Source organism: Podarcis tiliguerta (genome assembly GCF_965153285.1).
Source record: "Podarcis tiliguerta genome assembly, chromosome: 14".
NCBI classification, from domain to species: Eukaryota; Metazoa; Chordata; class Lepidosauria; order Squamata; family Lacertidae; genus Podarcis; species Podarcis tiliguerta.
This window is the reverse complement of record NC_139547.1, coordinates 46,678,289-46,692,510: the sequence shown is the minus strand read 5'-3', so window position 1 is coordinate 46,692,510 and position 14,222 is coordinate 46,678,289. Positions and strand designations below refer to the sequence as shown.

At 46.8% G+C, this 14,222-nt stretch overlaps 1 protein-coding gene across 1 annotated transcript in view; it reads right to left on the bottom strand.

The window, feature by feature from the left end:
- CACNA1H (calcium voltage-gated channel subunit alpha1 H) overlaps nt 1-14,222 on the bottom strand; it is a 386,136-nt gene that overhangs the window by 153,199 nt on the left and 218,715 nt on the right. The window contains exons 6-7 of the mRNA XM_083413279.1: nt 10,911-11,070; nt 5,733-6,048 (exon numbers count right to left, since the gene is read on the bottom strand). Of these exons, the coding sequence (XP_083269405.1) occupies nt 5,733-6,048; nt 10,911-11,070 (476 nt within the window). The remainder of the gene's footprint in view (nt 1-5,732; nt 6,049-10,910; nt 11,071-14,222) is intronic.

The following is a 14,222-nucleotide window of genomic DNA, read 5'->3' as shown; positions in this document are numbered from 1 at the left end:
TCCCTGCTCTCCTCCCGGGGCTGGAAAGGGGTTAGTTTAACCTCCAGCTTGCTAGTAAAACTGATATGCTGTGTCGCAAAAATATGCATGTCTAAAAAGTGTGTTACCATGAAACGTCTGGAAAGCTCTGCCTTAGTATATGTGTTTTTTTAAATACAGATCACTTCGTGGGAGAACTGCACTGCAAAATTTGAAAAAATGCAAATTTCGAGGGATGGCTGTGTTTCAGCTTGCCATATTTTTGGGGGGAAGGTGCCAATCCTGTAAGTTCTACTTTTGGTGCAAGCCAAATCAAATTTCCGTGCCACCCCTATCCCTGCATTTAGTAATCTAGCACATATGGGGAGAGGGCGGCATTAGAACCAGCTCCTTGATGGGCTAGATTACTAAAGGCAGGGAGCTTTTCAAGTAGGGGACTTTTCAAAAATAGGACCCACCCCCTGAAATGAGTACACTTGAGAATTCTACCACCTCATTTTTGGGAAAGGGTAGAGGAGTTTTTACTTTTCCAATATGTATCTTTTTCCCCCAAGAGGAGGAGGGTTATCTATCTATCATCTATCATCTATCATCTATCTATCTATCTATCTATCTATCTATCATCTATCTATCTATCTATCTATCTATCTATCTATCTATCTATCTATCATCTATCTATCTATCTATCTATCTATCTCTATCTATCTATCTATCTATCTATCTATCTATCTATCTATCTATCTATCATCTATCTATCTATCATCTATCTATCTATCTATCTATCTATCATCTATCTATCTATCTATCTATCTATCTATCTATCTATCTATCATCTATCATCATCTATCTATCTATCTATCTATCTATCTATCTATCTATCTATCACCATCATCTATCATTTCATAACATTTATAGACTGCTTGATTGTAAAGCACCTCAAAATAGCTTACAAAAAGAACAAAACAATAAAAATTATTAGTAAAAACAATCAAAACATTCAGAAGATTAAAGCCAGCAATAAACTACACACCTGGGTAGGCTTGTCTAAGCAAAAATGTTTTTAGCAGGTGCCAAAAAGAGGACAATGGAAGGGAGTTCCAGAGTCCAGGTGCTGCCACACTAAATAAACAATCCCTTACAAATGCAGATTGGGTATTATGTAACAGAATGAAGCAGTTGAGTGGTCTATTTGGGGCCAAGTAATCTCGCAGATCAACTGGTCCCAAACCATTAAGGGCTTTGTATACCGAGAGTAACCCCTTGACCTTGGCCCAGTAGCACACCGATAACCGGTGAATGTCTCTTTATCGACCTTCCTGTTTTCATGATCTTGTTATTTCTCATTGAAAGCGTGGCCTTTGCTTCTCCTTACTCTGCTAGTAACGCCAATCAAATTAGGAATTTAGAGAGGTGGGCAATTCATCCAGAGCAGGGCAAGAGCAGCGGCTTCATCCCTCCCCCTTAATTACAGCTTCCGTTGCTTTCTCTGAACATCATGTGCAACCGAGGGACCTTAATAACTCACATTTAATTTAGGTCCCCATCTCCTCTCTTTCTTACCCATAATAAGATAATTACTTCCCATAATTTGCCACGGAATGCGCCTGCCTAATAAATAGATGCAAGAGTTAGCCCATTACACAATAAGCGAGGAGCGCTGAAACATGTGTAATTCGTAGGATGACAAGAGCAACGATTAGGCTCTTGGAAACAGAACGAGGCAGGCAAATAAAGATTGGCGCTGAGGATGCTACCCACAACACAATTCCCCCAGAATCTTCACACACACAATGGGGTAGAACAAACTCTCTTCAAGACCAATTCACACATTGCGTTTTTGTTTTTGCAAGTGCTTGCAAGAATGGGGGAATCTCAAACTGGCTTTCCCAGTGGTCGGTCTCTTGAGGTTTACTCCCTGCGCAACCAGCACTGATGTTCTCATCATTTCACATCTAAGCGCTGACCAGACTCAGACCTGCACAGCTTCAACCAAGTTGTCGATCACATTCCTTTGAATAAAGAGTTAACTTCACTGATGCCAGGTGCTTTATTGCTGACCTACCCAGTGCTGGATTTACATATAAGCTAAACAAGCTATAGCTTAGGGCTACACTCTCTTGGAGGCCACCAAAAAATTAAAGGAAAAAACACCTGGATGTACATTTCCAAAATATAAGATAAAAAACAAATAAAATGGCTTTAGATACTTATTAGGTCCATAAATTACTATATAGCATATTTTCAACACAAAAAAGTGACAATTTGTTGTTGACAAAGGACAGTTGGACATATAAAGGGCCCCATTACCTTCAGTAGCTTAAAAGGTAAAGGTAAAGGGACCCCTGACCATTAGGTCCAGTCGTGGCCGACTCTGGGGTTCTGGCGCTCATCTCACTTTATTGGCCGAGGGAGCTGGCGTACAGCTTCTGGGTCATGTGGCCAGCATGACTAAGCCGCTTTGGGCGAACCAGAGCAGCACACGGAAACGCCATTTACCTTCCCGCCAGAATGGTACCTATTTATCTATTTGCACTTTGGTGTGCTCTCGAACTGCTAGGTTGGCAGGAGTGGGGACCGAGCAACGGGAGCTCACCCAGTCGCAGGGATTTGAACCGCCGACCTTCTGATCGGAAAGTCCTAGCCTCTGTGGTTTAACCCACAGCGCCACCTGCGTTCAGTAGCTTAGGGCCTCATCAAACCTAAATTCCAGCCCTGGATCTACCTCTGTATCTGGTTCATGATAGTGGGTAACCCTTTTTTTTTAGGTCAAAGGGCCACATGACCTCAATGGAAGCTCACCAGGGACCACATGCAAGTCAACGGCAGTGCCGCAAGTAAGAGAAGGGTTGGGTGGAGGCAATGGATGTGACTGCTACATTCTCCATTCAGGTGAGTTCAAGGGCAATTTCTGCTGGGCAAAACCATGAGGAGGATGCAGACCAGGACTAGCGAGGGGTGTGAGCTGGGGAAGGTGGGTGTGGTCTGGAAAGGGGTGTGGGGTGTGGCTTGGAGGAGAGTCCCGAGCGCTGGATAGAGACCTCTGGAGGGTCACATTTATCCTCCAGACATGAGATTCCCCACCCTCTTCCCACAGGTTTTACAGTCAACCCTCTCCCTTTCCCCCTTCCTAGTTGATGCAACTGTGTCTTCAACATTTCAGCTAACTCCAAATAACTTTGCACCTAAATAGCATCCCACGTCGAAATTACGCAGGGCTGTTTCTATGCACACAGGTAAACTCCTCCACACCATCACATCTGCGGATATGTGGCATTGGGGAGAAAGGCGTGCATAAAGAGATCATCAGATGCAAGCCGGCACTCATTTCTCCAGTCACGGCCAGCAGAAAATGTGCTCTCTATAAAGCCTCGATTATACTCCATGGCTAAGGGAATGGACACCATTTAATGGCCTGGCAGCTGGCAGGGATGGAGATGGGTTTTGCTTGCTCTGTGTTTTTAAGCAAACAGTCCCAATTTGTGTCTACCAAACACATACGCAGATCAGAACGCAATTATCCTTCAGGTTCCACACGTCTCAAAAGCCTACAATACAGATCTCAGCTCAAAAAGCACCAAAATGTGCTAAAAAAATAATATTTTAGGATGAAATTTTTTTTTTAGAACTGTGTGCATTGAGCTGCCATTAAATTCAATTTTGGCACATCTTTTTCTCTGATGGAAAGAGCAGATTGATATGAAAACAGAGCAGCAGAGGAAACTCGGGGATGGAAATATGTGGCTTTGACACGGACCAGAAGTAGATGGCTCTGTCGTAAAAACGCAAGAGCCTTGCTCACTCAAGTCAATGGCCCAACTCGCCCGGCATGCTGATCTCGCAGCAGCCAGCCAGATGCCCCTATAAGAAACCTGCAAGCAGGGCATTAGGCCATAGCACTCTGCCCAATTGCAGTTCCCACCAACTGGTCTTCAGAGTCATACTGTCTCGAACCATGGAGGGTAGAACACAGCCATTGTCTCCAGCAACCATGACAGTTCTGCAAATGCCTCTGGCATGCAGAGACCCACGACCATGGATAAACTCATCCTCCTCCATGAATTTGTTTCACTCTCTTTCAAAGCCACTGAAAAGGATGTCCGCATCTTGCGGCTGGTGCAGACGGATGGTTTCCCAATCACTTTCCAATACATGTAAACAAGCCAAAGGCTTATGGGAAGACCAGCAATGTCATGGGCTAGGAGACAGGTTCACCTGCTAAACATGCAACCTGAAGGGGGAGAGGGCAGAGTGACTCCACCTTCACCTGATCAACCTTCAAGGTCACGGAGCAGAAGGCACTGATCAGAACCAGCTAGCTCTGGGCTTCATCAACAGCTTTCAGCAGCAGTCAGATGCTGGAAACAAGGCCTGTGGTTCCTGGCCTGACCTTGCTGCTATCTGCTCTCCATCTCAACCCTTGGCTCTGAGATCATTTGGATTCCTTGACCTCTGGACTTGTCTGTATCAGGAGTGCCAACTTGGCCCCAGGGCCGTGGGTGCCATGCAGTGTGCATGGTCCTGGCACTGAAATTTGTGGGTGCCCTGCCCCTTTATGGGGACTTGTGTGAGTGCTCGGGCCCCAGGGAGTTGGGACTTATGCTTTGTATGTGAATTCTGCTCTCAGGCAAGTGTTCCTTGCTAACCTCTAGCCCAGGAGTCAGCAAACTTTTTCAGGAGGGGGCCGGTCCATTGTCCCTCAGACCTTGTGGGGGGCTGGACCCACCCTCTCCCAAAAGCAACCCCCCAAAAGACCCCTCCCCGAAATGACTCCACCACTTCCATTCACGCCGCAGCCGCTGCAGGCACTGACGTCGCCTTGTCTTCAGCAGCCACAGCTTCTGCAGCCAATCAGAAGCTGTGCCACAGAAGTCAGTCCCCGCATGGTGAGGCCTCCATGCCAGTTTAGCGCAGGGACTGTCTGAGCGGGCGGCAGGATCCGCAAGGTTCACGGGGTGGATTAACGAGCCCAGCGGGACGCATCTGGCCCGCAGACCTTAGTTTGCTGACCCCTGCTCTAGCCCTTGCTTGCTGGGCAATGGGAATCAGACGGGGCTACAACGAGTAACAATGGAAACCTTCCACAAAAAGAGAGCTAGCCCACCCCGATTGGATCTTCCCACAAAATGTCAACATGAAACAACAGAAAGTCGCTCAGAGGCAGGAAGCTTCATAACCACCAGTGCATAGAATCATAGAATCATAGAGTTGGAAGAGACCACAAGGGCCATCGAGTCCAACCCCCTGCCAAGCAGGAAACACCATCAGAGCACTCCTGACATATGGTTGTCAAGCCTCTGCTTAAAGACCTCCAAAGAAGGAGACTCCACCACACTCCTTGGCAGCAAATTCCACTGTCGAACAGCTCTTACTGTCAGGAAGTTCTTCCTAATGTTTAGGTGGAATCTTCTTTCTTGTAGTTTGGATCCATTGCTCCGTGTCCGCTTCTCTGGAGCAGCAGAAAACAACCTTTCTGCCTCCTCTATGTGACATCCTTTTATATATTTGAACATGGCTATCATATCACCCCTTAACCTCCTCTTCTCCAGGCTAAACATGCCCAGCTCCCTTAGCCATTCCTCATAAGGCATCGTTTCCAGGCCTTTGACCATTTTGCAAAAGCAGAGCATCAGAATTGGCTGGCTGCTGATGTAATATTTGAGATTGCTTCATTTACTCATCTTACTTGGGCAAAAACATGCATCCCAAACACACTTGGGTACCCCATGAAAGAATGGAGGATAAAAGAGGCTTACCTGAAAAATAGCTATCCAAGCATAGCCAATATTATCAAAATTAATAGCTCCATTGTGCGGGTTGAGCTCCCCCGTCCTGCAAATGTTGTAATACTGGTTCCAATTGATGCAGGCGTTTCTGCTGCTGAAGTCCAGGGTGTACGAATTTTGGTTGTAAGAGTCCATGCTCAAAGTACATTCCACCTTGTACTCCTTCCGGTTCGGGATGCTGGAACATTTCTGCATTCCGTTATCCCGGTGGGACGAGCAGATGAACGGATTCTCCTCGCTTTCCTCTGGCCGATAGTACGGATTCAGGAAAGTCAAGTTGTACGTCCTTGAATGGGAAGGAAGACACAGGAAACTCCCTTATACCAAGTCAAAACTCTGCTGCGTTCAGCTCATGATAATTTCCCTCTGAAATTATTATTTTTAGAATTGAGTTGGGACTGTTGTATTTTATGTAGTGAGGGGACAGTTCTGAATTGATCTGCTGCTACTGCCTAGCAAGGGGCAGCAAATATTCTTTCCAGCCTAAATTGCCTTTGGCAAGATATTCTGTACTGGCTAAGAAGAGGGCAACTCACTCCTACATGTTTGGTTTTTCCTCTTATACTGTTCCAGTGTCTCTGGGCCAAAACGTACATTAGGGAATTGTTGTCATGCCAAAAACCTGCAATGCAATCAGAGTAAACAAAGAGAAAGAAAACAAAGTTGGTCTGACAACATTTTGAGGCCTAGGATGACCCTCGCTTCCTGATTCTGACCCCACCTGCATGACTGACAGAAGACCGTAATAATAATACAGTGGTACCTCACAAGACGAATGCCTCGCAAGACGAAAAACTCGCAAGACGAAAGAGTTTTTTGTTTTTTGAGTTGCTTCGCAAGACAAAAAATTCACAAGATGAAAAAACTCGCAGAACGAATTATTTTCGTCTTGCGAAGGAACCACTGTAATAATAATAATAATAATAATAATAATAATAATAATAATAATAATAATTTATTTATACCCTGCCCACCTGGCCGGGTCTCTCCAGCCACTCTGGGCTGCTTCCAACAAAATATTAAAATACAGTAATGCATCAAACATTAAAAGCTTCCCGAAACAGGGCTGCCTTCAGATGTCAGTGTCCAGATAGAACAATGGGGGTGGAGACCCACAGGCATCTGATTGGCCAGTGTGAACACAGGATGCTGGACTAAATGGACCACGGGCCTGATCCAGCGGGCTCTTCCTATGTTCTTACATTGACAGTCTATCTCCCTGCTGCTCAACATCTTGTGCCAATTTGTTTCTTGAAGACCAGCTCACTTTTCTCATCTTTCAAGTCCCAAATGACATTTGCTGGAAGTGACTGAGGCATTTCTAAAGACCCACTGGCAGTCATTTGGGCACCACCTGCCTGTTTTCCAGCTGCTGCCAGACAGCATCTTATGAGGCACTGGAGAGAGTCTCGGTTTGCCCATTAAAGAGCCTGGTTCATTCCAGCACCCTGCGCATTGACCTCTAACAAGGGCAGCATCACATATGCCAACTCTATGAGGCTGAGGACAGTTCACCTTTCCCTCCACCCCAAGTATGCGGGGACAGGACTGAGCCCCTCCAGTCTAGAAGAAGGCCTCCCCAGGCCTCATGGCCAACTCCCAATGCACATGACATCACACATGTGTGTTGCACGTGTGACATCACATACACACAACAATGTTGCATGGAACTTGGTGCCTCTGAGCAGCATTTTTCCACAGTGGTCATTTTAGGGATGGAAAATGTCATGCTCAGATCTAGCCAGCAAGTCTCACCTGAAGGAACGTCTCCACCCCCATCGTTCTACCTGGACACTGAGATCCAGCTCCGAGGGCCTTCTGGTGGTTCCCTCATTGCGAGAAGCAAAGCTACAGGGATTTCTGTTCTCATCCTGAAGCAAAGTTCTTACCCTGAAGCACTATTTCTGGGTTAGCGGAGTCTGTAACCTGAAGCGTATGTAACCTGAAGCGTATGTAACCTGAGGTACCACTGTACAGTACATTGATTATTGCTTTCATTTTATGGATCAATGGTCTCGTTAGATAGTAAATTTCACTTTAAAATGTTTTAGGGGTTGTTTTTAAAAGTCTGGAACGGATTAATCGGTTTTGCATTACTTTCTATGGAAAAGCGCGCCTTGGTTTTGGAACGGACTTCCAGAACGGATTAAGTTTGAGAACCAAGGTACCACTGCAATGGCATTATGACATTGGTGGCTTTATTTCCAGTTGCTTCCCCAACGACCCCCTAGCATGGAATGAGGCCTGCAGGCCAAAAAAAGCCCTTCTCTTCAGTGTTGGGCAGCCTTTCTCAGAAGCCAAAACATCAGATGCAATCCAAGTCAGGAGGAGGAAATTAGGCAGCCCTCCAAACACCTTTCGCTTAAACACACAAAGCCGCCTGGAACTCTCTGTTTACATTTTCATACTGCCGGGCAGCGTCTCAGTAATAAAAATAAACTTAACTGTGTGGGGAGAGCACCGCAGTCTGCCAACACCACCACTAAGCTCTGAAGATTTGGAGTTTTAATTGTCAACCAAAGCAATACCATTTAGGACTGTCCCATGGCATTCGCTAGATACCCAAACTCTCCTCTCTTTCCAAACATTTCTTCAAAGAGCGTGGCAATTTGGAATTTTTTTTTACGGGTTGTGGCAGAAACGAGTGCACCAACACGAAGTGTGAGTGATGGAGACAAAGCGTGTTCTCCAATAAATGAGAACACGTGTTGCGGTGTGGGCCACCGGGCCAGGCCTCTTGTTGCCAGGCTGGTTAATAGTTATTGCCTGGCATCTGTGATTGGATAACCGGGTTGCTGGGGCAAATTGTATGTTGCAAATTGAGTGGGTGGGACCATAGTCTTTAAATATTGGTGCACTCTGGTTTCTCTTTCTCTTTGCAGAGTGCATCGGATCACCCGCCCACCTGCCCTCTTTTCCGGTTGACCTTGCTTTGCCTGTCATGGGGTCGTCTGCCTTGGCGCAGGGGCCTAGTAGGAATTTTGCCATTTGGTGATTGGCTGTGCCATTTGGTTTTTGCCTACTACTCTGCAATTTGTCACAACTTGTAAGGTTGGGGTTAGGCATTGGTTATAATATGCTGGTGGTGGAGGGGGCTGAACAGGCGGTGCCTGCCCCTCCTATTGCGATGAAGGGAATTCCGTTAAAGGAATCCTGGGGCTTGCCATGATTTCGTCCTATCCCTGTTATGGGACCAGGGCCGCCCAATCCCTGTTATGGGAATCCTTGTTATAGGACCGGGCAGGCAAGCTTTCGGGGAGCTGCTGGGGAGAGCGGCGTGGGTCCGACGCTTAGCTCAGGTGACCCCCCAGTTTGACTTTCTCTTCTACTGGCTACCGATCGGACCTCGGGATGCCAGTTCTGTCCCAGGCGGGGGGACAGATAGTCATAACCAATGTCTAAACAACCACTCACTGATTTTGTATTTTAATAAAGTTGTGGCCAAAATAGTGCCCAAAAACCAAAACTAAATTACGTGTTATGTGTGAAGTTATTTGAGGGGTGGCCTGGGGACCTACACACGCAAATGTATATGCTGGAGGTGTTTTAATGGGGGAAGATTGAAGCTGATCAGGGAGAAGAAAGCAGAGAGAGGGGGTCTAGTGAGTTGTGTAGCAGATTCCGGCGACAACACCTGACATTTGACACTGGGCAGCTGGCAACCGGAAGCTGACAATTGGCCAGCGATGACTGGTGCCCATTGGTAGAGCCGAAGTCAGAGAGACCAATGAGAGGTGGATTAAGAGCCAATCACAGGCAGAAAGATAAGCATCATCCACACCATATATTTAAAGCACTACAATGGCGCTTTAAACAGTCATGGCCTCCCCCAAAGAATTATGGGAGCTGCAATCCGTTGAGGGTGCTGAGAGTTGTTAGGAGATCTGCTATTCCTCTTAGGAAGCTACAGTTCCCAGAGTTCCCTGGGAAAAGGGCTTGATTGTTAAACTACGCTGGGAATTGTAGCTTTGTGAGGGAAATAAGGGGGCTCTTAGCAGCCCCAAGGAACTCCAGCTCCCAGAATTATTTGGAGCAAGCCATGAATGATTAAAATGGTATCATAGTGCTTCAAAGGTATGGTGTTAATATGGCCCTAGAGCCTGCTGCAGCCACAGCCAACCAATTCTATTTATTTATCTAACTAACTTATTGCATTGATATCCCACCTGTCCTCCATGGAACTCAAGGTGGTGTAATAATAATAATAATAATAATAATAATAATAATAATAATTTATTTATATCCTGCCCTCCCCAGCCAAAGCCGGGCTCAGAGCGGCTAACAACAATAAAAGTAACACAGCATTCTAAAATCAATTCATTCTAAAATTAATTCAGAATCAAATTAATGGCCACCATTGGGCTAGAGTTCTGTGAGGATTGCCAAAGAAGGGAGTCAGGCTGTGCCCTGGCCAAAGGCCTGTTGGAACAGCTCCGTCTCGCAGGCCCTGTGGAAAGATGTCAAGTCCCGCAGGGCCCTAGTCTCTTGTCACAGAGCGTTCCACCAGATCGGGGCCACAGCCGAAAAAGCCCTGGCTCTGGTTGAGGTCAGCCTAACCTCCCTGTGGCCCGGGACCTCCAAGATGTTTTTGTTTGAAGACTGTAAGGTCCTCTGTGGGACATACCAGGAGAGGCGGTCCCGTAGGTACGAGGGTTAGTGTTACGGGTTAGTCCCGTAGTGTAGACGGTTCTCCCCATTTCATTCCCACAAGAAGCCTCTTAGATAGTTGAAACTGAGAGGACCACAGTCACACCCTGTGAGCTTCATGGCCAAGTGAAGGATGTGAAGCCTGGTTTCCCAAATCCTAGTCTGACACTCTAAGCACTCTAATTGTCAGGGCCGGTCCACCCATGAGGCAAGGTGAGTGGACTGCCTCAGGTGGCAGTATACATAGGGACAAGAAATAAGATTCTGTTAGGAAGAATTTTTCAAGGGTAAGCGCTGTTTGATGGTGGAACGGTCTCCCTCGGAAGGTGGCGGACTCTCCTTGGCTGGAGGTTTTTAAACACAGGTTGGATGGCCATCTGTCAGGGATGCTTTAGCTGCAATGCCTGCATTGCAGGGGGGCATCCCTTCCAACTCTAATTAAACGCGCAAGAGCACATGGGCAGATGTGAGGAGATGGCCGATTGACTTCCGAGTACTTACATTTGAAAATTGGTGTCTAGGAAACATCTGTTCCTCAGCAGCCCGGCCCACAGCTGCACCCCGACGATCCCAAAGATGAAAAAGACAAAGAAGCACAACAGAAGGACGTTGCCTAACATAGGCAAAGTATCTAACAGCAGGGTGACGAGTATGCGCATACCTAGGGAGAAGGGGAGAGAAGGAAAAAGGGAGATGAAGGGGGGGGCACGAAGCAGGCAGGCAGTGGTTGATAAAAATATTTGGCAGATCCGTCCAGGATCCGCTTGGTTCAGATGCACAGCTCCTGTGACCCACATTTTAAAGCACATTTAAAACACACACGTCTGCATTAGTGAGGGAAGTTCGTTGCAGCAGGACCAGGAAACACCTGCACTTCTTCAGCAGCCTGTCCCATCTCGGCCTCTTGGCCTCCTTCCTCCCACCAGCCTGCTTCTGCTTCTGCCTCTAATTCTGGACTGCTGTCTGCCACAGACTCTCCCAGCTCACGAAGCCCTGTTGCCTTCTTCAGCTTCCGATGCCTCCTCCTCCCTGTCTTCTCCTTCTGACCACTCATCATTGTCCCACCACCACTCCCTGGGCTCTGTGCCTTCTTCCTTTAGGTGTCTCCCCAGCTGGTTTCTCCCACTATTCCTCTGCGTCCAACCAGTCCATGACAGATGATAGGAACTGTAGTCCAAATACAACTTTCGGGTGGCACAACCTTGGCTGCCCTTGGATTAGGTCTAAATTCGTTTGCTGACATCTTTCCCCCTGCCACCCTTTGGGCGATACAACTGGCCGCCTTTGGCAAGGGTACAACTCAACCCATGGCAATGGTGGGAGGGAAGCAAGCCCCTCCTGGGAGAAGCAGAGCAGGGTGGCAAAGTAATTTAGATGAGAACCGGCCAGGAGAGGGAGAGAGACAGCGAGTGAATGTTAAGGCTTTGCCTGCGAATTGGGGGATCAGAAGGGATTACCTGGATGGCTGATGCTATCTGGGATTCATTATACCCTTGCCGTCCGCATCCCCGATCGCTGCCGAGATGCTGTTGGCACCAGAATGACCTGCTGTTGTTTTCAGCAGTGGAACTAAGCCCCGCGTCAAAGGGGACTGCGAGCAGCCGTTGTGAAAAAGCAAACGAATGAACAGCGGCAATTCTAAGCCTGCTTTCGTGTTTTTGTTGTAGGGGGTCTTAGCTAATCGGGTAGCTCACACCTCAATACCTCCCAAGCCAAGAGCAGAGAGGTTCAGGGATGAATGTAGTCCCCTCTCTGGTCCTCAGCCCCCTTCCCCAGCCACTCCACCACCCCTGGCCATAAAAAAACATAAGCAGAGTGTTCCCATCTTGTCCAGCATCTTTTTCTTGCACTGGCCACCCAGATGCCCCGTGGTAAAACCTGCAAGCAGAGACCTGAGCCCAAGAGCAACTCTCCCCTTGTGTAAACAGCTGTTGGGAGGTCAGGCGAGTGCCGTCATCGCACCATGTTACCCGGTGCTGCTAAGGAGGAATCCATCTACCGTATTTTTCGCTCTGTAAGATGCACTTTTCCCCTCCTAAAAAGTAAGGGGAAATGTGTGTGCATCTTATGGAGCGAATGCAGGCTCCATGGCTTCAGCAAAAGCAACCTGAGGCCAGGAGAGCAAGAGGGGTCGGTGCGCACCAACCCCTCTTGCTCTCCTGACTTCGCTTCGCTGGAGAGGCGCTGCGCAGAGAGGGAGAGAATATTTTTTTTTCTTGTTCTCCCCCTCTAAAACTAGGTGCGTCTTATGGTCGGGTGTGTCTTATAGAGCGAAAAATACGGTAAATGTTTGGTGCAGATGCAGCCTTATAAAGGTTATCCAAAGGAGGGAAGAAAAGTTTTGGTGACCGCAGCACTTTATGGAAAATGACTTTTCTTTGGGTGGGAGCATTCTTACCCTCTGGTGCCAATCAATGTGCCTGGTGAATCTGCTGGTGGCAATAAAGACTTTGCAGGGATGTTTCATCCTGCTAAAAGGCTTCTCTTTGCAAAGTGGCGTCCTCCTGAGAGCTCTGCCCTACCGAGCTTTTTGCTGGCTTCAATTCCTCCCCCGTGCCCATTAGTGGCCCAATTTGTAGACAGTGGGCCATTTTGGCTTGGCTGCAATCTCTCAACAAGCCTCCTGTTCTTTCTTCTGCTGAGCAATCCTCACTTTGCCTCCTTTGTCATTGTCAATTACTCCTTAAAAAAAAGCCCCTCTTTTCTTCAGTGTGAGACCCCATCAAAAGGAAGAAAGGAAAACTAAAGAGCATAAGAACTCAAGATGAGCCGTGCTGGATCAGGCCAGTGGCTCATCTTGGCCAGCATCCTGTTCTCACAGTGGCCATCTAGATGCCTGTGGAAAACCTGTAGGCTGGACATGACTGCAAGAGCCCTCTCGTCTCCTGCCTTCTCCAGCAACTGGTGTTCAGAGGCACTACTGCCTTTGAAAAGTGGAGGGAGAACCCGCCCACGATGGCTAGGACCCTTTGTTAGCCGTGTCCTCCATGCATTTTTCCAATATTCCTTCTAAAGCCACCTGAATTTGGGGCAATCACCGCCCAGGGTTCCCCACATGAGATTCAAAGAAAGGAAATAACCCAATGGCGGATCAGTCTAGTCTCTTCTTGGTTGACCCTCAGTTTAAGGTATTTTCAGGTGCCTTGAGATCTGCTCTGTGTAGAGCACCTCCTTCGCAAGCAGAAGGTGCACAGTTAAATCTGAACACCTGAGATGCACAAAGAAGGACCCAGGTATAATCCCTGGCGTTTCCAGGTGGGGGTGGGAGAGACTCCTCTCTGAAATTCCGGAGAGCTGCTACTGGTCAGTATTGACAATACTGAGATAGTTGGCCCAACTCTGTATAAGGCAACTTTTTATGTTCCACATGGGGAAAATATGATTAGGAGGTATTAGGCTGAAAAAAGCACTATATTTTGCCAGGTTTATATCTATCTATATTTATCTATCATCTATCTATCTATCATCTATCATCTATCTATCTCTATCTATCTATCATCTATCATCTATCTATCTCTATCTATCTATCATCTATCTATCTATCTATCTATCTATCATCATCTATCTATCTATCTATCTATCTATCTATCTATCTATCTATCTCTATCTATCTATCATCTATCTATCTATCATCTATCTATCTATCTATCTATCTATCTATCTATCTATCTATATCATCTATCTATCTATATCATCTATCTATCTATCTATCTATCATCTATCATCTATCTATATCTATCTAACATCTATCATCATTATCTATCTATATCTATCTATCTATCTATCTATCATCTATCTATCTATCTATCATCT